At 40.5% G+C, this 19,620-nt stretch overlaps 3 protein-coding genes across 5 annotated transcripts; 1 reads left to right on the plus strand and 2 right to left on the minus strand.

The window, feature by feature from the left end:
- Positions 1-148: 148 nt before the first annotated feature.
- On the minus strand, positions 149-6,623 carry fbxo31 (F-box protein 31). The gene is made up of 9 exons (XM_074678291.1): positions 6,058-6,623; positions 4,822-4,893; positions 3,971-4,047; positions 3,644-3,811; positions 3,408-3,482; positions 3,127-3,236; positions 2,779-2,932; positions 2,176-2,534; positions 149-1,983 (listed from the first exon to the last, which is right to left on the minus strand). The coding sequence occupies exons 1-9, from the start codon at positions 6,473-6,475 to the stop codon at positions 1,761-1,763; spliced, it is 1,656 nt and encodes a 551-aa protein (XP_074534392.1). The 5' UTR covers positions 6,476-6,623; the 3' UTR covers positions 149-1,760.
- Positions 6,624-8,358: 1,735 nt separating this feature from the next.
- pus7 (pseudouridine synthase 7) lies at positions 8,359-15,116 on the plus strand. 3 transcript variants are annotated; one of them, XM_074676727.1, is made up of 17 exons: positions 8,359-8,488; positions 9,482-9,790; positions 9,879-9,963; positions 10,293-10,409; positions 10,558-10,702; positions 11,464-11,481; positions 11,770-11,881; positions 11,980-12,057; positions 12,148-12,276; positions 12,467-12,592; positions 12,681-12,742; positions 12,829-12,989; positions 13,162-13,288; positions 13,536-13,637; positions 13,763-13,892; positions 13,985-14,076; positions 14,581-15,115. In XM_074676727.1, the coding sequence occupies exons 2-17, from the start codon at positions 9,495-9,497 to the stop codon at positions 14,715-14,717; spliced, it is 1,917 nt and encodes a 638-aa protein (XP_074532828.1). In that variant the 5' UTR covers positions 8,359-8,488; positions 9,482-9,494; the 3' UTR covers positions 14,718-15,115. The 3 variants fall into 3 exon arrangements, with proteins under 3 accessions (XP_074532828.1, XP_074532830.1, XP_074532829.1); XM_074676728.1 differs by having other exon boundaries at positions 8,373-8,488; positions 9,485-9,790; positions 14,581-15,116; XM_074676729.1 differs by lacking the exon at positions 11,464-11,481 and having other exon boundaries at positions 14,581-15,114.
- Positions 15,117-16,811: 1,695 nt separating this feature from the next.
- On the minus strand, positions 16,812-17,785 carry LOC141796239 (endonuclease domain-containing 1 protein-like). Its single transcript, XM_074677226.1, has 2 exons — positions 17,546-17,785; positions 16,812-17,417 (listed from the first exon to the last, which is right to left on the minus strand). Exons 1-2 carry the CDS (start codon positions 17,783-17,785, stop codon positions 16,812-16,814), a joined length of 846 nt encoding a protein of 281 aa, XP_074533327.1.
- Positions 17,786-19,620: the final 1,835 nt, after the last annotated feature.

Here is a 19,620-nt window from a genome sequence, read left to right on the forward strand (position 1 = left end):
CACACAACAGTGGAGGGAGATAGTAGTCCTGGTTGATGGTTGACAACATTCACATTCATTTAAGTAATGCACATGCAAACAGCAGAAAAGAATAAACAGATTTGACAAAACCTTGTTTACAGTTTTGTATTTTTTATTACTGAGAAGAGCATTTATGCTGAAAAGCTCCCTGAAGTCTAAAGTGAGCAGTTCCATAGGTCAAAATTAAGATTATTTTCCATAAAATCAGGCATTGAAAATAAGACAAAGCAACACCTTTTTAAAAGCAAATCATTCAAATAGCTGGGTACAGAAGGCTTACAGATACAATAATGTATAAATAAACGTACCAAATTAAAGAGGAAATTAATATAATCATATCCAAGTAAATTGAAGATGCTTGAGCAGACATTTTTGTTGTTTTCTTTTTTGCAAATGTTAGTAAAGCTGCAGTCTGATATAAAAGTGCTGGCCAGTGGTTCTCACTGATTCGCTATACTGCCCAGAAAAGTGCACTTGGAGTAGGAAAGCTACTGGGCACCACCATCAGGCCGTAATGACACATACAGACACTTACTTGGTACTTTGAGATGCACTTTAGCTGTTACATTGTGTAATATTCAGCCTGCTTGGTCTCAGGTTCAAAATAAATTAAGAAACTGGGGGTGGGGGGGTAGCTTTGCAAGTGTAAAGCCAGGCAAACGCTTTGTCAGCTTTTTGAACAAACAACAAATGCAGTACATTTCCAAGGTAAGAGAAGCTTCTGTTTCAGACCATAATTATATAAGCACATAAACTGTATAGTTTTTGTTAAATCCAGCTTACCAGTATGTTTAGGTTATGTTGATCTATTGCAATACAATATTTTTTCAGCTTATATAACATTATGAAAAGTATGTTTGATGCAAAGCATATACTTGTAAAAGTTATCACCTACGGTTAAAGGGCAAAAACATATCAGCCCAACCAAAACTGGCTGATGTAGCTACACTGTTTGATAAGACAGCAAATCCTCTTGTCAATGGTTAAAAAAATTGCCCATTATAAATCTCACTCAGTACTCTTATGGGACAAATTAACAAATGTGGATGCATTATCCTACTGTTTTCTTTACAACATAAATACTTGTGTCCTGTTTTTCCCTTGCTTGTGGAAAAGAGTGAAACACCTGAGATGCTGTTCTTCTTTAACTAAGGATGTCAAAAGTAAAAAAAGAAAAAAAACAGACATCAAGTTGGGATACTTGTTATGATTGTTACATGATTAGATCTAAATAAAATGCAGCATGCAGTTTAATATGTTGGGCACCAAAATTGGCATAATACTTTATAGTAGAATACATTGGACACCATTATCTTCTTCAAGCACAACCAAGTACAGACATGGTTTTAGAATCAGAGGCACGTACAGTTTGCTCCATAATAAGTGGTATGAAATATCATTCCTCTTCTCCTGCAGGGAATAAATAAATAAATAATAAAATTTAAAGTGACCTGTTCTCATGCTGCACTGGAGGATTAAGGTCGTACTGAGGTGAGGTGATAAACGGTGACTGAGGAGGTCTTCCAAAGTGCTCGTACAGGAACAGGAGCGTGAGTGTGACATAACTAGCATAATAAGACAGTAAGACACATGTTTCTGAAACAGATATGGACAGAGTAGGGATATTTAAGGTCAAGGGCTATTGTGATAGCAGTGCTGTCAGTGGAGGGTGGAGGTTATTTGTGTGTAATGGTATTTCTATGTATTGTATTGAGGGAGGAGATTTAGAGCGTGCTGCATCAGGATGTCCAGGACTGCATGTTGCGCAGCATGGCCTCAAATCGCTCCATGTTTGGAGCTTCAGCGTGAGCTAGGTGGTCCGTCAGGCGACTGTACAGACTGAAAGACTTCAACTCCAACCAGATGAAACCAAAACGGTCCTCATCAAACAGCACAAAGAGCCCTGGGGTACGCTCTGGACTTGTAAAGCCATGCCCAGCAATCAGGCCTGTCCCATAGAAGCTAAAACATAAGGAAACAGAGATACGAATCAATTAATACTTTGATGTATATTAAATGGAATTTTCTAAAGAATCAAGTGCACAAAAAATAACAGCTTTGACTTATTTCAGGTGAACTGTCCCCCCCCCTAACAATGAGGCAAAGATGGCAACAGTTCATGTGCTCTTTAAGTTATTGTAGTCAGATGTTTACCATTTCCTGCAGGTGCGAGGGTACACCTCATTGCGGGCCATGACTCCCAGGGGCAGGACAAAAGGCTGGGCTTCAGAAGGGCTGGTGGTGCTGGGACCGGGCTGGCAGCCGTCTGAGGCGCCACAGTCTGCCTCTGCTCCCTCTGCTGCATTAGCACCACCACAGGCTCCCTCTGTTGCATCTCTGGCATTGGAGCTCTTTGCCTGTTGTTCTGCTTCTCTCTCTACCTGCTTGTGCACACCCATGACCAGCCGAGACAGCTCCTCTATGTTGCGCTGTTGCTCCAAGTCTGGGAGGACCACAGGTCGGCTAAGGTCGACATCCAGAGTGAGTTGTCCTGCAGGAACATTGGGATCTCCCTGCAGATAGAAGTAATGTTATGGTCTGCTCCAGCATAAGATAAGCCCTTAGAGTTTGTACATTTTGTTCATTGATGTGTGAGACTGTCTGATACAAAGCTGAGCACTTATCACATCACCGTAGTTGTAAGGCTGTATAATGAGGCCAACGGGGAGGGATAACACATTTTACAGTTAAGCAGCTCTTCCACAGAAAGAAAAACACAAACTACATTATATTCATCGTGGTTATAAAAAATCTTACAGTGAGCTTTGTGGCTCTTGCAGAGGTCTCATGGAAACTTAGCATGACAATCTCCAATCCATGGCTGCCGTAAGTGCCTTTAAAGAGGCCTGGCTGCAGTAGGTCAGAGGGCATCATGGGAGGAAGGTAGATCCTGCGGTATGTCAAGCAGTTGCTGGCAAACAAAAGCAAATAGAAATTGTTACCTGGGAGTTTCTTGAAAGGGAATGGAACACTCACCCACAGAGGAAACAAGAATCATCTCCCCAGATTATCTGTTAAACCTGTCAGAATTACTTTGGGCATTACATGCACACACACTCTGGTTTTCACCTCAGATAAAGTGTAATAGAGGAAAGAGATTCATACTCATATTGACTTGTGTAAATGAACTTCATTAGGATGAGCTCCTGCATGTGCTCATGGAAAATTTCTTCCAGTGTTCGACCCCATTCTTCTTCCAACCACGTCCTGAACTCCTGTATAAACATTTGCACACACAGGCATACAAGCATAAAAATTATAGATACTGATAACAGTCTTTGGATTTGATTGTCATTATCACTGAGGTTATAAAAACATAATCAGACGAGATAAGTCAATAAGTAGAACAGGTCATGGCCTAGTTACAGCTAACTGTTTTAACTCACCTCCTGTCTGCCCCCTGGCATGCGATGATGATCTGTCTGGTTACACTTTGTCGAAAATTCGTCCTTCTTCACAGTCTAAAATTAAGAAAGTATGACACACATTAAAGGATGACCTACTTTTAATCGCTTCTAATCTCAAATTGAAGTGAAATGTGTCAAGGAATATCCTCATTATAAGGGTTTCTGATTTCTGTAGTGCACAAAGAAGCTTCTGAGCTTCTGACTTGAGCTATCACCTGTATGTCTCCTTTGTGGGGCCCTTTGTGTCCGTACATGCACTCCACTGTTGCTTTCTTGCTCTCCCACATGTGGATACGGAAAAGTGGCCGTCGTCTCATTGGATCCTCCACGCGGGGGTCATGAGGTGGCAAATACATCCAGCCAATGATGAAGAGCCCATCCACCTTTATGGACACTTTTAATGAATGTTTGGTTTTTTTTTGTAATAGAGTAACAGCTCAATACTGTCCCACCTTCCAATTAATCTTTATTTTTTTTTCATGTTTCATGCAAGAAATCATGAATTCCTCGCATGTTTATGCGTATAAAGAGGGACCACTTACCACAACGTTGAGCAGTCCACCATAAGGCCCAATGTCAGGCTGCCATAAACCCAAGATATGTCTGTATGGATGAAGCACTGCAACACAACAACACAACATTACTCTATGTACACCAGTCTCTGTGGTGAAACACACATGCTTTATGACAAGCTACATCTATCAATGTTAGAAACACTTGAGACGATGTCAAAACTGTGAGATCTGTTTAGTGTCTGCGAGGATTCAATCTGTGAGGTTTAAACATGAAGAGAAAGAGGAAATTATCCTGGATCCTGTCAGTAAGCCCATACAAAACACACAGCATCCACATTTTCCAGTTTTCTGTCAGCAACTTAACAGCAAACAGCCTCGGAAAGAAGTATTAGCACATTTCTTCTACACACGATGCAATCAGCTGCTGCAAACAATAAGACCTCAACCCACACAGCCCCTACATGCTTCAGCCATGTACATACAGTGTGTGTAAATGTCTCTATAGTCCATGTGCTCGTAGTCCGGGAGGAGTTTCATAAAGCGCCCAGACTTCACTCGGGGGTTGACACCTGGACACAAAATAGGTATGTATAGGGCAGCTGCAGGCCGCTGTGGGCTCATAGCAGCCGTCCATTGAATACAGCATAATCTAATCTGTTAGCAAACAGGTGCTGCCACTGTGTCAGCCATGTGATGTGGAATTGCTGAATTCCAGGAATTGTCTGTCCCTCACATTTTTGAGCAAATTTCAGTCTGTCAGGGAAATTTCTTTGACATTTAAACCCACATACAATAAAGAGAGCAAAATGAGGTGGAAATAAAAGATGAAAATAAATTATTTATCTATTAATGAATAGATCAAAAGTCAGTAAACTCACGTTTTACATAGAGGTCTCGGCTCGATACTCCTCCCACTTCCATTTTACGTAGATCCTCCTTCATGCCAAACTCTGCAGGAAGAAAACACATAGAGGATAGTGGCTTAGCATGACATTTAGTTCCTTAGTCTGAAGCATTATGTTTCACTTTTTTCTGGTTGAAATGGTAATGTAGTCAGTCAGATCTGTTAACTTTAGAGAAATGCAAACATCAAACAGACTGTAATCAAACTGTCCACAGCGGATTTGAGGTGTCTAGTCCAAATTTGTTCTTTAGTCAGCGACGAATACAAACTTAACACAACCTTGACCAATGGACAAATGTATAAAACACAAAGCTTACTTTAGAAGGAAATAAACCAAATCAGAACATTGAAGCACAATGCCAATGCTTAAAATATATTTATTCATTTATCTATATGATAAATCAACTTTTTTTGTTATTCAATTTACTTTTTTTGTTTAAATGACAAACTGTTGACATGAAAAGGATTGTCTTCAGTGATGATGAGTATGGCTTGGTTTCAGGGAGACTACAAAAATTTGGCAATTTGCAGTTTTTTTTTCTGGTAGACCAACATAAATACCAGGGGCTCTTATCTCTTTAGGGTGTAGCTGGTTAACACGGGCAGTGTTCAAAGATATTACAAGGTAAAACTACTTTGTGGTAGTACTGAACCTTGGGTAAACAGGAAACTGTGTGTCATAACAGATGATTTTATAACTCAGCGCCTGAAATTAATAAATTGATCCATTACTCATAAATATATATTTTACGTTATTTGCCTCAAAAATACTCTTCCAACAAACTATGAGAATGTTTGTTGTTGTTTTTATTCCAAAGATCTTTATTTTGTTTATTGAATGGTACCTGTGAGACCTGTACTATCATCTCATTAGTCTTGTAGTGGTAGATGTGATTCAGAATAATACTCAAGGCCTCCACAGGGCTCGACCCTGCATCGTCTTCTCAGCTGCTCGGAAAAGCTGACATGAATTTAAAAACAAAGAGACGCCTCAAAGATCGCTTTTTCGGTATGAGTGACTAAGGACGTTGAGGTTGACGATAATTTCCACGGCGGATCAATAGAAATGCTTTTAGCGTAACGCATTTCCAAGGAGATACAGCAGGGCACCGAGCCTGACACTAATAGTCAACAGGACTCAGTCTAACGTAGACAACTATTTATACCTGAGTGCTTTGTATAGTATTCTGTCAAAAATCGCTTCATTTACCCTCCGTGCATCGCCGTCTCCAGATGGTTTCAGTGTTCACGATTTGCCTGAATTTTTTGCAGACAAGGGAAACATTTGGTAGCGCTGTTCCGGGGAGCAAGGACAGTATTTCTACTAAAAGCTCCGGTGGTAAATCCGCTAATGATTGCGGGTGTGGAGGTCCTGTGTGATCCGGAAAGCTTCTTCTGTTGACACGACCGCTGCCATATTCACAAGCGTCACTGGGCCCTGCAGTGGCAACGTCGCTCTCCAGGCCTCCGCCGCCGACTCCGACGTCGGCTTGCCTGTGTCCGACAATCCGCTCTTCTTCCTCCTCGTCCATTTCAGAATCGCTTCCCTGGTCCTGTTGATTTTGCCGCTGTCGCCTTCTGCACCTCCGCGACTGACCCACTCCGCACAGCCTGGCACAAACAGCCATCCGTAGTCACCAAACAGGCAACATTACATCACTAAACACATCCAGCAGCTGCAGGAGGCTCATCTCCGTGGAAAGCCCTGGGAGCATGAGCAGAGCGTGCATAGACAGAGCGTGTGTTCTGACGTCACAGCAGGAGACGTACAGAGCGTAGAAACTCTCCTACTCTGCCTTTCCTGACCTTTACCTGTTTTTTTTAAAGACAAATAATTAGTGTGACGGGGTTCTGCTGACTTTCACAGCCTTTACTTTGAAAGCTTAATCTCCTTTTTTATGATCATTTAATACGGAAGGCCATTTGGCTATCCATCAAAAACCCCCTCTTATGACTTGTGACTGAAATGCTTGATGTGGATTCATACACCCTTGGCACATGTACTGGTGTGCAAGTGCCTAACATATTCCTTCATAAACACAAATGACAAGTATTAAGAAAATGATCAGATTAAAAAGAAACATTAGAATAATATAATCAAAATAAACAACAACAACAACAACAAAAAATCAATTCTCCTTAGAGTGCTTTTTGTCATAGAGCCAACATGAGATGCTGTGTCAGCATGCTCAACATCTTGACAGGTGAGTTTATTGGAGTAATGCCAGTGACTTATTGCAACACAACTAACCTGCAGTTAGTTTCAATTCATCTGAACACTCTTCACAATCTGGAGTTGGTACGAATTGAAGAAGTCAGGCAGCAAACTTTGTGCCATTCTCAAAATTTTTGGCCATGACTGTAGACTTGGTGTCTGACTTGGTGTTTGCCATAAGAAATAATTATCAATAATTTCTCTGATTTTAGTCTAGCCAGACCGTTTAAATAGTGGCGTCACAGGGGAATCAGACAGTTGTATGCTATTTTAGCTGCCCTCGTTCCACAGAGAGGCAGGAATTCTTTGAGTTTCACCAACAACAGGATGTAAGAAACCCTGTTGCCCAGAGGCTCTTCACTAGAACGGACAGCATGGCAAAGAAATGGCTGACATAATGGTGATCCAAGTACTTTCATTGGAGGCATGACAAAATGGAGGCATGTGCACTAAAGAACACATGAGCATGGGAGAGGCATGGCATTGATTAGGTTTGCATACAACAATATAACTTTGACTTTACAGCAGAATTTTGACTAACTTCACTGAACACACAAACAAATATACATCACTCCCTCACAAAAGATTTCTATTCGATACATCATTAATCTCCTTTACCACACAGCTGTGATGGCTGGAGGAGCTGTCACCCCATCTTTGAAAGGACATTTTTGTACATTTACATGTCTTCATATAAAACACTTAAAGTATTAGGTAGCAAGTAAAAACATTAACAGGAATATTAACATATACAACACAATAACAATGTAAATGGACACTTTTGATGTATCAACAACAAGCATTCAATGGTAGCATATGGTAGCACTCCAGGGTAACTGGAAGTCTGCATCCAGACTGAGACCAAACTCTTTTACTTTTCTGTTCTACTTTCACTGGTTCTACTTCTTCTTTATTTTATCTTATGAAATATCAGAAATGCCATACTTTCAAGGAATGCAACTTTTAGTTTAAGATATTTCACAAGATACCATATTAGTCATGGTTATGAGATACTATCTCATTAATATGACCACCAAACTTGTTTTTTAAGGAATTTTCAGGAATAGGCTTCCAAATATAACAGCTTTGTATCAGGTGGGAAAAAATATTTTTTGATGAGTGAATTTTTTTTTTTGCAAATAGTAAAAATAGAGCGAACCAAAATAAGGTAAAGTAAAAAAAAAAAAAGTAACCAATTTAATTGTGTAATTTATAAATTATTTTACCACTAACTGAAATTTTCCTACTGCAGTAATGTACAAGCGGAGGTAAGGTTAGCGCTGTGATTGACAAAGTCTTTGGCCAACCGTTGGAAGGGGGCGGGACTTCATGTTTGACCTGTTTCCGGAAACTAAGAAAACATATATACACACGTGCGAGAAAAGCCTGCATTCAACTGCACTCTCCTAAATTTCACAAGACACAGGTAAGTTGACAACGGGTTGTCTCGGGACAGCATTTTACATCCCATGTACACAGACTTATCAACTTAACGGGTCTGATTGCAACGGCGACATTAGCAAGCTGTGTTAGCTAGCAGCTATTTGATGACCATGCCATCGCGATAGCGGCTTTGCTAGCTTTTAATATGCCAGATGCTTTCATGATATCTCCCAGCACTACAGTTTAGTTGGGAGGTGTTTTTTCAGGAAGAGTACTACAGATCGAATGCTGCTCTCCATAACACCATCGCAACAAACGCTAAGCTAGAGGCTTTTCTTTTAAGGCCAATGATGCAAATATTGTTGTGTCATTTGTCATACAACTACACTGCAAGTGCAGCTGTATTTATGACCATTCAAGATTTTTCATCGTATTTTTATTGTGACAGAGACATTGTGTAGTCATTTGGCTGTACCAGAATTAGCTATGAGCTGATTAACATCATCTTCCCTACACAAAAAACAGTCCATTGTTCAAACTGCCGAACAAAAATACATAACTGCTGTACAACAACACCGCAGTGACATTAACAGTACAGAAGAACAAATATTAGAAGCTAAACGCACCGTGCTATGATGCTACAAAAGTAAAACAATAGTGCATTATCATTATTCAGCAGTAGCCTCCCGATTGGTTTTATTTTGAATTTAACATATCAAAGTGCTGCAGATTTAGGTTCATGCATATCTATTGCAACATGTTGCATGTTTTATAGGTCATTAGATAATATTCATTCATTCATTCATGTTCCGAACCCATTACACCATGATGAGTTCCCTTGGAAACATTTTCACAGCAAAGAGTGCTCCAGTGACTTGCATTTCACAACATTTCAAAGGTTCAAAATTGATCAGTAAAATCAAACACTTACATAGATGATACATCCCAGAGATACCTGATAATAATTGGTCAAACACGTTTAGATGCTTAAATGGGCAATAAATTCAACTGAATTGTGTTTTCCACCTTGTTGTAGCAGGCTGGCTCTGATGGCTGATTCAGAGCCCAACCCTGTTCCTGCTCAGGTAGGAGAAAAGAGAAGCTGTCTTGAGGACAAAGAGGAAAGCACACCATCAAAAAAACTCAGAGTTGAGAATGATAGCAAGAATGGAGGCCCCCCCGAGCCAGATGAGGAGGAGGAGCCTGAGGGAGAAGCAAGTGATGGAGAAGGGGAGGATGGCGAGACCTTTGCTGATATGATGAAGCATGGACTCACTGAGGTAGATGTTGGTATCTTGAAGTATGTCAGTGACCATGAAGGCTTCTCAGGAATCCTGAAGGAAAGGTACATCCTCCATAAGTCAGGGGGTAGTATGCAAGAATGTTTTCAGAATGTCAAATGTGATGATCACTTGGGTCTTTTTCTTTCTCAGATATTCAGATTTTGTGGTGCATGAAATCAACAAACAAGGAAAAATAGTGCACTTGGATGACCTCTCAATCCCTGCGGAGGAGGAGGTAAGACATTTGATTTTGGTTGTTGCTTTTCTAAATCGCCATCAATATTTGAATTTGTTAGATTGGTCAGGACCCTGTCTTTTTATGTTTCTTGGAAGTGAAACTGAAATGTAATTTCCTTTTAGGGATCAAAAAAGTATTTCTGATTCTGATATGAGGAAGAATTGTTAACATTTCTTGTTAGCCCCAATTAGAGCCAAATAAGTAAAGGTTTGAGAATACCTGCAAACTGTGATACATTGTTACTTTTATTGATACAGATATTTGCATAGAAATCTTTACAGAGAGAAAGTTCCTCCAATGTAATCTATGTGTTTCTTTTATGTAAGGCAACCCCAGAGGTTGAAGAGCAGCCAATCGAATCTGATGTGCTGACCGAAGAGCAGAAAAGGCAGCTTGGGGAGCTGCAGCTATTCAAGAACAAAGAATCGAATGTCTCTATTGAGGTGAGTTCACACTTTCTGAATTAACAGTATTGACAGTTGGGGGTTAATTGCTGAATTTAATACAGTGTATTGAACCAAGGTCATTTAACAGATTGAAACGGCTCATTACAACATCTGTAATACTCTTTTGTGGGCTTTAAATTTTAAGGTGCTGGATGACACAAAAGAAAAGCGGACGCTGGTTCACAAAGCCATCAAGACTCAGTTTCCTGGTCTGGAAACAAAGACAGAAGAAAGGGAGGGGCGCAGGTTTATAGTGGCATACCATGCTGCTGGGAAGAAAGCTCTGGCAGGTATGTAGACAGGAGACAAAAAATAAGTTTGGCCTAAATTATGCTGATAGAGTTGTTGATTAGTTGATCTGTCAAATTAGCAGACATTTTTGCTTGTCTACTTTAAGCTTCTCGGGTGTAATGCATGTGGTACCACATAAATTCCATGCAATAAAGTATGATGCATGCACCAGTGCATCTGCATGATTACGGTACCTGCATGACTGCTCCAGTCTTTTTTCAGAGTGGTTTAAACACATTGTCATTATTTCAGCAGAATGCCTAGATGTACCTTATTGACCCTAATATAAGACAAGGTTTTATTGACTGAAGGGGGTGGCGTCTTATAATTGGGGTCTAACTATTGACACATGCTGATAGTTGTCTAGGGTCGCTACACAACCATAAGAGCAGAGAGCACCAGCCATAAATGAAATCTTAACTTCAATGATTGTCTCCGATTTTAAATAAAAAAATAATTACAAAGTAAAGTTTGGTCATTAGTCTTTTTCTGAAGATTGGTTTTGAAAAGAGAGCATCCCTTTATAATTGGGGTCGTCCTATATTTGGGTCAATATAGTAAGTCTTGTCTAAATCAGAGACAGAATAATTTTTTTATTTTTTTTTAAAGAAAGGGATAACTTTTAAAAACTCCCACATCTATCCGACACTGCACACCACTCAAAGGCTCTGCATGCAACCTCACCCCTGGCAACTCAGCGGTGTTTTAACATCTTTAGTAACAATATTCTATCCTCCTTTTGCCTTTCTCTGATGGATAGAGGTCAAAGCAGCTACAGGTAAGAATCTATTCTCCGCTCAGCACAGATAAAGTGGTTCAGGACCACAAGAGACTAGGCTGGGTTTTTTATTAGTACAACATACCATGTTTTTATTCTTTTCTTCTAAAACCTGAATACAATTTTTGGTTTGAAAAATTAATTAACAGAAATAAAAAAAAGGTATTGATTTTTTTACAGGTGACATAAGAGTCTTTTTCAGCAAAGGGTTGACTCTTTGAAGGGAATTCATTCTGGTGGATTCATTTTTGATGTTTAAGTGCAACCCTTTTCTCTGTGTCCATAAAGCTCCAAGAAAACACTTCTGGCCCAAAAACCGGGGCAGCTTCTGTCACTTTGTCCTGTACAAGGAGAACAAAGACACCATGGATGCTATCAATGTGCTGTCAAAGTTCCTCAGGTCTGAATTTTTTTTTTCAGTGACAGACAGATTGACAGTCTGATGAAATGTGTACATGTGAAGTTTACCATGATGTAGAATGCTTCCTGTCTTTCTAGGCTTAGACCCAACATGTTTTCCTACATGGGAACCAAGGACAAGAGAGCCATCACTGTGCAGGAGATCGCAGTGCTCAAGTGAGTAAATCACAGCATTAAGTACATGTAGCATCTTGGTGAATCAGCTTGTTGCACAGGATTTGTAATCAAAGAAGCCCTTTCTCTCAGGATCACAGCAGAGAGGTTAGCTCACCTCAACAAGTGCCTCATGAACCTCAAGCTGGGAAACTTCTGTTACAAAAACCACCCTCTGAAACTGGGGGAGCTGCAGGGAAACCATTTCACTGTGGTCATCAGGTAAGTGCACATTGTCTATGAAGGTTTCTTTATGTGGCTAGTAATAACTACAGACTTGAGGCTGATACTTTTTGCTTGATTATATCGTTTTTTGTGCCTCAAGGTGTCTCAGTCTTTCTCAACACAGTCTGTCCTTGTCATCAGTGTTTTATCCAACCATTGTTGTGCTTGATTCTGTTTGTGAAAACAGAAATATCTCAGGGACAGATGAACAGGTCAATCAGGCCATGACATCCCTCAAGCAAACAGGATTCATCAACTACTATGGCATGCAGCGATTTGGCACCACAGCTGTGCCCACACATCTGGTCGGCAGGTGGGCCCATGACATTAAGGTCCTAACATAAATCATAAAAGATAAAGAATACATTCAACCTTTGCTTCCTTTTTTTGTTCGTGGACAGGGCAATCTTAAGAAATGACTGGAATGAGGTGGTGGATTTGATTTTGAAGCCCCGTCCCGGAGGTATTTTACTTCTCACTCTCGTTTTTTTGTTTCTTCTGTAAATTCATTTCACATGTTTTTCAAGCCACCTTTCCTTTTTCCCTCAGCGGAGAAAGAGTTTCTGGTGCGCTGCAGAGAGGAGTGGGCAAAAAGTCAGGACCCAGAGGCAGCTCTAAAGAAGCTGCCCAACAAGCGCTGTGTGGAGGGGCAGCTGCTGAGAGGCTTGTCTATGTATGGAAAGAAGAACATTGTCACTGCCTTTGGACTGGTTGGTTTCTTGCTAGTTATGCTTCAAATACTTAGTAGACATACAGAACATAAATAAATGATGCGTTAATTGTATTTGCTCTCGGATACACAGCGTCAACAGGATGAAACACACAGACATTTATCTTTTTGGACAGGTTTTCTTATTAGTTGTATGTGTCCCCTTTTTTCAGATCCCCCGTAACAACCGTCTGATGTACATCCACAGCTACCAGAGCAAGGTGTGGAACACCATGGTGAGCCGCAGAATTGAAGCCTTCGGCCTCAAGGCTGTGGAAGGAGACCTGGTGCTACGAGGAAGTTAGTAGCTTTTCAGCTAGCTTATGCTAGTTATTATAAGATTGATTGATATTTTGGATAAAGTATGTCAAATAATAACCCAGTCCAAACTATGACAGGCAGTCAATATGTTGCCATCCAAAAAAGAAACAACCATAAGGCTGTCATTTTTATTTTGGCACATGCACTTAAGAGCCATGTAAACAGCTAAAGATCATCGGATTAGAAAATGCTCTGAACTGATATTGTCTCTGATTTACTCCTAAAGCTACAGCACACGTGCTGTCCGCAGAGGAGGCTGAGAGTCACTCCATTCATGACATCGTGATGCCATTACCTGGGTTTGATGTCATCTATCCAACTCATCATGGTATGAAGGGGCTTAGGATAAAAGAAAAAAATATTTTGCTGACTTAAACTCATTAAAAAAAAAGTTTTAAAAAAAGTTGGATTCTGGGTCTGTATTGACTTGTTACACTTGTGTCTTTCTGTCAGTGGGTAAAGGATACAGAGAGATGCTCTCTGCAGACAACCTGGACATTGACAACATGAGACACAAAGTGAAGGACTACTCTCTTGCTGGAGCCTACAGACGCATCATCATCAGACCCAGTGACGTTAGCTGGTCAGTAGCAAATTAAATGAATAGTTTCTACGTACTGAGGTTGATTGCAAAGCCTAAAACTTTGTTTTTTTTCTGTCCCATGGTTTCTGCAGGGAGGTGATTCAATACGACGACCCCAGGATCTCATTGGTGCACAGTGATTATGAGATCCTGGAAAAAAAACCTGCCCCTGTCTTTAACACAGGTGGGTTAGAAGTAATCATAAAATGAACACAGTTTTTACTTAAAACTAAAATACAATAACAATTTGAAACACAAGTAATTTCTGTAAATATATCAATAATAAAAGAACAGTTTAACCAAAATCTCAACTTATTCTAGATCACAGAATTAAGAGTTGTAAACAGAACACTGATATGATAGCCTGGAGAATGTACTGAACACAGTAACTGCTTTTCATATCCAGTGTTCATCAGGCATTGAGATTATCTCAGTATAGACTAACTTGAGTACACTTCTACAAAGAAAGTATAGAAAATTGCAGACACACAGCTTATCATGGAGCAAAGCTTGGTCATAAATGAATGATCAGGTGGACATTCAGCTGATTGAGCTGCAATCATTCTATTTTGTTTTTTTAATACTCGTAAACAAATTAACTGTCAGATTAATTGGCTTTTAATAGTTTACTTTATAAATGAAGACAAAACAAAATGACTTGGCTTCTTCTTTCTTGCTTCTCCATCAGAGGGGAAATATCGAGCTCTGCGGTTGGAGTTCTCCCTCCCTCCCTCCACCTACGCTACCATGGCCATCAGAGAGGTCTTGAAGCTGGACACCAGCATCAAGAAACAGACGCAGCTCAACACAGCCTGGTTTAACTGAGATCTAAAGCACAACCTGGGATATAGCAGACTGCAAAACACCTCCTCACTGTGGCTACTTACTGTTGTGAGTGTTATTAAGAGTACTACTGTATTTGTTTGTGAGTGTTTCTGTGTGTGAGAGAGAGCAGTTTTAGTTCTGTGCAAACCCAAAGAGACTTTCTTTGAAAGAGCAACAATTTACCAACTTTTTTTTTTTTTTAATGATGTTTTTACTTGCTCTAAAGTATCTTAGTGCTGCAGTGACTCAGCACATTTAGATAATGATTTCCGTGGACCTTGTGCTTTGAGGCTGCTGCCTCACTGTTATCTAACTGCACAGGGCCCCCGGCATGTCCTTTTTGTACAGAAATATGACTTAGTTATTTTTTACGTCTGAGCTGAATGTGTGAATGAAGCAAAACTTACAATGAGAAATTAAAATGTTAAGTTCATTCTTTGATTGTGTGTCTGTTCTTGAGTTCAGATTATTCAGAAATTTTAGATATGATTTGTGGGCTTTTTCCCTCTTTGCCGAAAGTTGGTTGGTATGATAAAGACTTCCTGTCGTGTTTCTTAAAGGAAAATAACAATACAGCTCTCTGTGGCTGTTTCTGTTTTCATGTGATGGCCAGATATTCTAAAAAGGAGTCAAAAGCTGAGGAGATAAATGTGAATCCCTGAAACACTAAAAAGAAAGCACATCTGAGGAAAGCTCTGGTACGCTATGCAGTATAAAATAGAATTTATAGCTGAAATATAATGGATGAAAATAAATTAAGCTATAAGTTTGCAATAGTTCGAAGTAAGTCTTGTTTCAGCAATCTTGCTGGTAAAGTTTGTGATTTTATATGCAGTTTTCGTCTCTATAGATTGACCTCTGTAGGGGGAAAATGATTGGCAATTACTCGTGAATATGAATTATGAGAAAGGCAGAAAAAATGATTTGATTTCAGGTAAAGGCACCACTGCAATTTCCCCCAAATCCAAATTAGTGCTAAAAACATAAACCTTATGTTTGCAAACTTCCCCACTGGAGAAATGGGACCATGTCTAAACATAATGTCTCCCTCTACTGGTCTTCAGAGCTAATGGTCTCTGAAACTCTGGATATTTGGGGTTTTTAGCCGTCTGCTGTGGAGCAGATTATTCGGCACTTGTAGAAACATTGGCCAGCTGGTAGACAGAGCAACACTGTGAATGTGGTTACTGTTGTCTTTCATCCTGTGGCTTTATGCCCTCTTTAGTTTTGGATCATTTGGTTTTATATCATCCATCACCTGCTCCACCAAAGCATGAAGAAATGTATTATACCAATATAACTTGCTGTTAATTGAACAAATTTAAAAACAATTGATGTCCCACTGCGTTTATTCTTAGTAAACCTTTGGTAGTTCCTCTCAGCTGTTTAAGATCAAAACAAACTTTCACTCCAAAACAGTCAAATGAGGAATTATTGAGCATAAAAGCTTTTTTTAATTCGTATCATCATAAACACAATCAGCTGCTTGGTAGAGGACATGAGAATTCATGTAGTGTCAAGAAGCAAAACTTACAATGATGCGACTGAATGGTAATGTAGACCAAGTTTACTGTGCTGCCGTGTAGAGGCGGTATGTGTAAATGTAAAACCATTGATGTAATCTTTGTGATGAACAAAAGGCTGACTGAGGCAGTCCTCAGTCAATAAAACTACACACAGTACTCACACATGAGATAAAGTGGATGAAGGTCAAAGTATGTAACTACTTTATAAGTTTTCAAAATATTTTAAGCAAATAGAGATCGTAAAAGTTTTCTAAATGTGCTCTTAACAGAGTTTGATTTGTTGTCTTTGAGCCTGCGTGCAGCTGAAACTACACTGTAAGTTAGAATAATTAGATATGTTTAAGAAACAGGCAGAAAAAAAAATGTTACAAGTGTGACTACCAAGCCAAGAAGACACTGTTCTTTAAACTCTTATATTTGCATGACTTTTACTTATCTCTGAAATTGCAAGTTTTTTCTTAACCAGATGAAAATTACACTGAAATTAAACAATTAATTATTAAAAAGCTGCTGATATTGACTCTATGGTGTGCTACTACTGCATGCTACCTTTTTCAGGCCATCTCCATTAAGAAGGGTGCAGGGCACTGTTGATACTACCAGGTGGCACACAGTTGTCATAGAAAAGTTGAAATGAGCTGTCGACATAGGTCACCTTCTTCAGAAAGTCCTCTAGCTGCTGCACCGTCATCTCTTGCACTTTATTATTCTCCCTGTCATTCAACCCGTAAGCTGCAAACGCCGGAAACTTGGAGCGCTCTGAGTACGGTGCATTGTGGTCAAAATCAACACAGCAATAAGCCGACCAGAGGTAGGTGGGGATGCCCAGGCGGTTGATGTTGTGGCGGCGGATGGTCTGCCCTGAGGTGGTGACTCCTGTGACAACATAAGCGGTTCCCCTGCAGTAGTTGTTGAGGCGCCTGCGGATGGTGTGCTCGTGTTTTTTCCAGGGGCCAATGTTGAACTCACGGACCTGAGGGACCACGTTTGTCAGAGTGTAGGTGGCAGCTTTGTCATCAGGGTGGGCCTGGTGCTCGTCTGGATTAAGCTGACCTCGCTCAAAGATGACGCTGTCAGAGTAATCCTCAAGCACGGCCTGAGCATCCTCAAAACTCCTGTGAAGATTTTCTGCTGGGAGCTGCTGCATGTCTCTGGGCCCTGTCACTGTAGAGAGCTGCCAGGAGAAACAAGATCATTACTCTGAACGAAACTCAACAAGATGATTGATATTTTCAACATACAACACTCAAAGCTTCTTCTAAAGAAAGGAGAAAGCAACTCTCCCTCCCCTTTTTCCCCTACCTGTGGCTCGTACATCCAAGGCACATCAACCTTCTTGGAGCCATCTGAGCGCTTGAATGTGTAGGCAGAGTAAACAGGAATGTGGTTGTAGGTGTCATACAAGGTGAAAAATCTTGGGTTTCCTGAGTAAAACTGGCAGATCTTCTTGAAAGGCCTCTCCAGTCCTCGAGGTAGTGTGCCCATGTAGAGGAACTGCTTACACTCAGGTGTGATGCTGTCCTGCACTTCTGCTCCTGCCATCACGATGAAAAGAAGACAGACGAGCATTTCATCTGTTCTGAAGATGATCATGGTGAAATTCACAGGCAGACTACACTGTTCATTTAATCCCTTTGAAATGCTGCGCTACTGTGAGGACTTTGGCTCCTCTGTGCTTTATAACATGAAAGTCATATCATGCAAAGTCTTATCTCTGTTCCCTCATAAGTAGCCACACCATTGTCATGTTCAAAAGAGACATTAACCTGCACCAGTTTCCATGGAGGGACAGGAAAGCTTAAGACCTTAAAGTCGAAATCCTTCACAAGGAAAAGCAATCAGTCAGAATTTGTAAACACCTTTGATTTTCTCAGCATACATTATTTATCATGACCCCTGCACCCTTCAAGAGCGAGCTCACTGTCATCTGTAGCTTTGTCTCTGTTTGTTACACTGCAGCAGATCCTTCTCGCCTGTGATGCTCAGCTACACGTAAACGCCTGATGACTGTGGGGGTGACTGTGGAATGTTTTCGGAAACATCTTGTTTCCATCACAACAGGTTGAAGGCAGAGTGACCTCTCTGGCCTTGTGGAAACAAACACTTCCTGTTTACCATTTGAACATCTTCCTTGTTTACACAATGGCCCCACAACTGGATCCAGTGTCCCTTTGTCCAGCTTGAATGACAGAAATATGACTCAGATGTGTCTAAAACTTTTACTTTTCTGCAGGTGAGTTGCAGGGATCATCCTGGATAAGTCACCAATCATGTTGAGTCGAAAAAGCACTCACTCTCAACTACAGGAGATTCAGAGCAGTGGTCAGCCTGAAGCACATGAAGTTAGAGTTCCTGCATAGACCACATTCATGCAGAGGGAGAACGTGCAGACTCCACGTGAAGAGGCACCTGCTCGACCAGGGACTCAAACCAGGAACCATCTTGCTGTGAGCACCTAACAGTCCACCACCGTGCAGCCCATTATTCAGACTGGTACACTTTCTTTTTTTGTTTGTTTTTTGTTTGTTTGGTTTTTTTTTTACCAGACTGAAAGCACATTTTTTTCTGTTGTGAAGATTTGAACGTGTGTTGATGGAATCTCCTAGGATTTGGAGTCAGCCTTAAGGAGACTTTTTTGGGAACTGCAGCTTTTTTTGCACCTCCACATCTACTGAGGTTGTTGCTTGCTTTATGTTGCTACCCTGAATAGAATTATGGCACAGATAGACCCTTATATACAACTGGATTAAATGGATTGGCTCAGAAAGTTTTCAGTTGTCATTTGACCCAGCTATGTGATTCGGTATCAGACAGCTCATCATGGCCATCTTTGCCAGCATTACACACATGCATTCTGAATGAGTCACGATCTAATGTCATTAAAATGCCTTTATATTATATCATTTTTTCAAAAGATGACAGAAAAGCATTGTTTCATAATGAAATGTAGCTAGGGATAACACAGCTGTGGGTTGGGATCATCTTTCATCTGAGCTAGGCATTGTTCTTCTACAGCAGACATTCACTGGATAAAAGTTTAGAGGCCTTTTTAAAGTTTGCTCACTGCCTCACACATAGTCACTCCTCTTTTCTATCCACCTGATTGTGAATGCGAGGGCTATAAGTTGGTGTTTGCTCTCTGTGTGGGTTGTCACACTGACCACCGTACACACACTGTGTGTTTGAACTCAACTCAGTTTGTGTTTGCATGCATTTGTGTACCTAATGTGCATTTGGATTTGTTGTGTCTGTGAATAGAGCATACGCGGCGATGCGTTTGTGTGTCTGTTTGAGTGTCTCAGGGTTTGTGTGTGTTCGTGGGGGAGGGATGAGGAGTGTTATTGTGTCTCTGGGGAGGTATGTGTGTTTGTGTTTGG

The sequence above is a fragment of the Halichoeres trimaculatus genome, unplaced genomic scaffold, assembly GCF_033239565.1.
Source record: "Halichoeres trimaculatus isolate MK-OKI-2021-1 unplaced genomic scaffold, fHalTri1.1 fHalTri1_scaffold_10, whole genome shotgun sequence".
In the NCBI taxonomy this organism is placed as follows: Eukaryota; Metazoa; Chordata; class Actinopteri; order Labriformes; family Labridae; genus Halichoeres; species Halichoeres trimaculatus.

Coding starts and splice junctions, on each gene's coding strand:
- LOC141796239 (XM_074677226.1), bottom strand. CDS start 17,785: ATGGCAGGAGCAGAAGTGCAGGACAGCATCACACCTGAGTGTAAGCAG. Junction 17,418..17,545: donor CTTGGATGTACGAGCCACAG/GTAGGGGAAAAA, acceptor TTCTCCTGGCAG/CTCTCTACAGTGACAGGGCC.
- fbxo31 (XM_074678291.1), bottom strand. CDS start 6,475: ATGGCTGTTTGTGCCAGGCTGTGCGGAGTGGGTCAGTCGCGGAGGTGC. Junction 3,237..3,407: donor TGCCAGGGGGCAGACAGGAG/GTGAGTTAAAAC, acceptor ATGTTTATACAG/GAGTTCAGGACGTGGTTGGA. Junction 2,933..3,126: donor ATTTACACAAGTCAATATGA/GTATGAATCTCT, acceptor TTTGTTTGCCAG/CAACTGCTTGACATACCGCA.
- pus7 (XM_074676727.1), top strand. CDS start 9,495: ATGGCTGATTCAGAGCCCAACCCTGTTCCTGCTCAGGTAGGAGAAAAG. Junction 13,289..13,535: donor AGACCTGGTGCTACGAGGAA/GTTAGTAGCTTT, acceptor TTACTCCTAAAG/CTACAGCACACGTGCTGTCC. Junction 14,077..14,580: donor TGCCCCTGTCTTTAACACAG/GTGGGTTAGAAG, acceptor CTTCTCCATCAG/AGGGGAAATATCGAGCTCTG.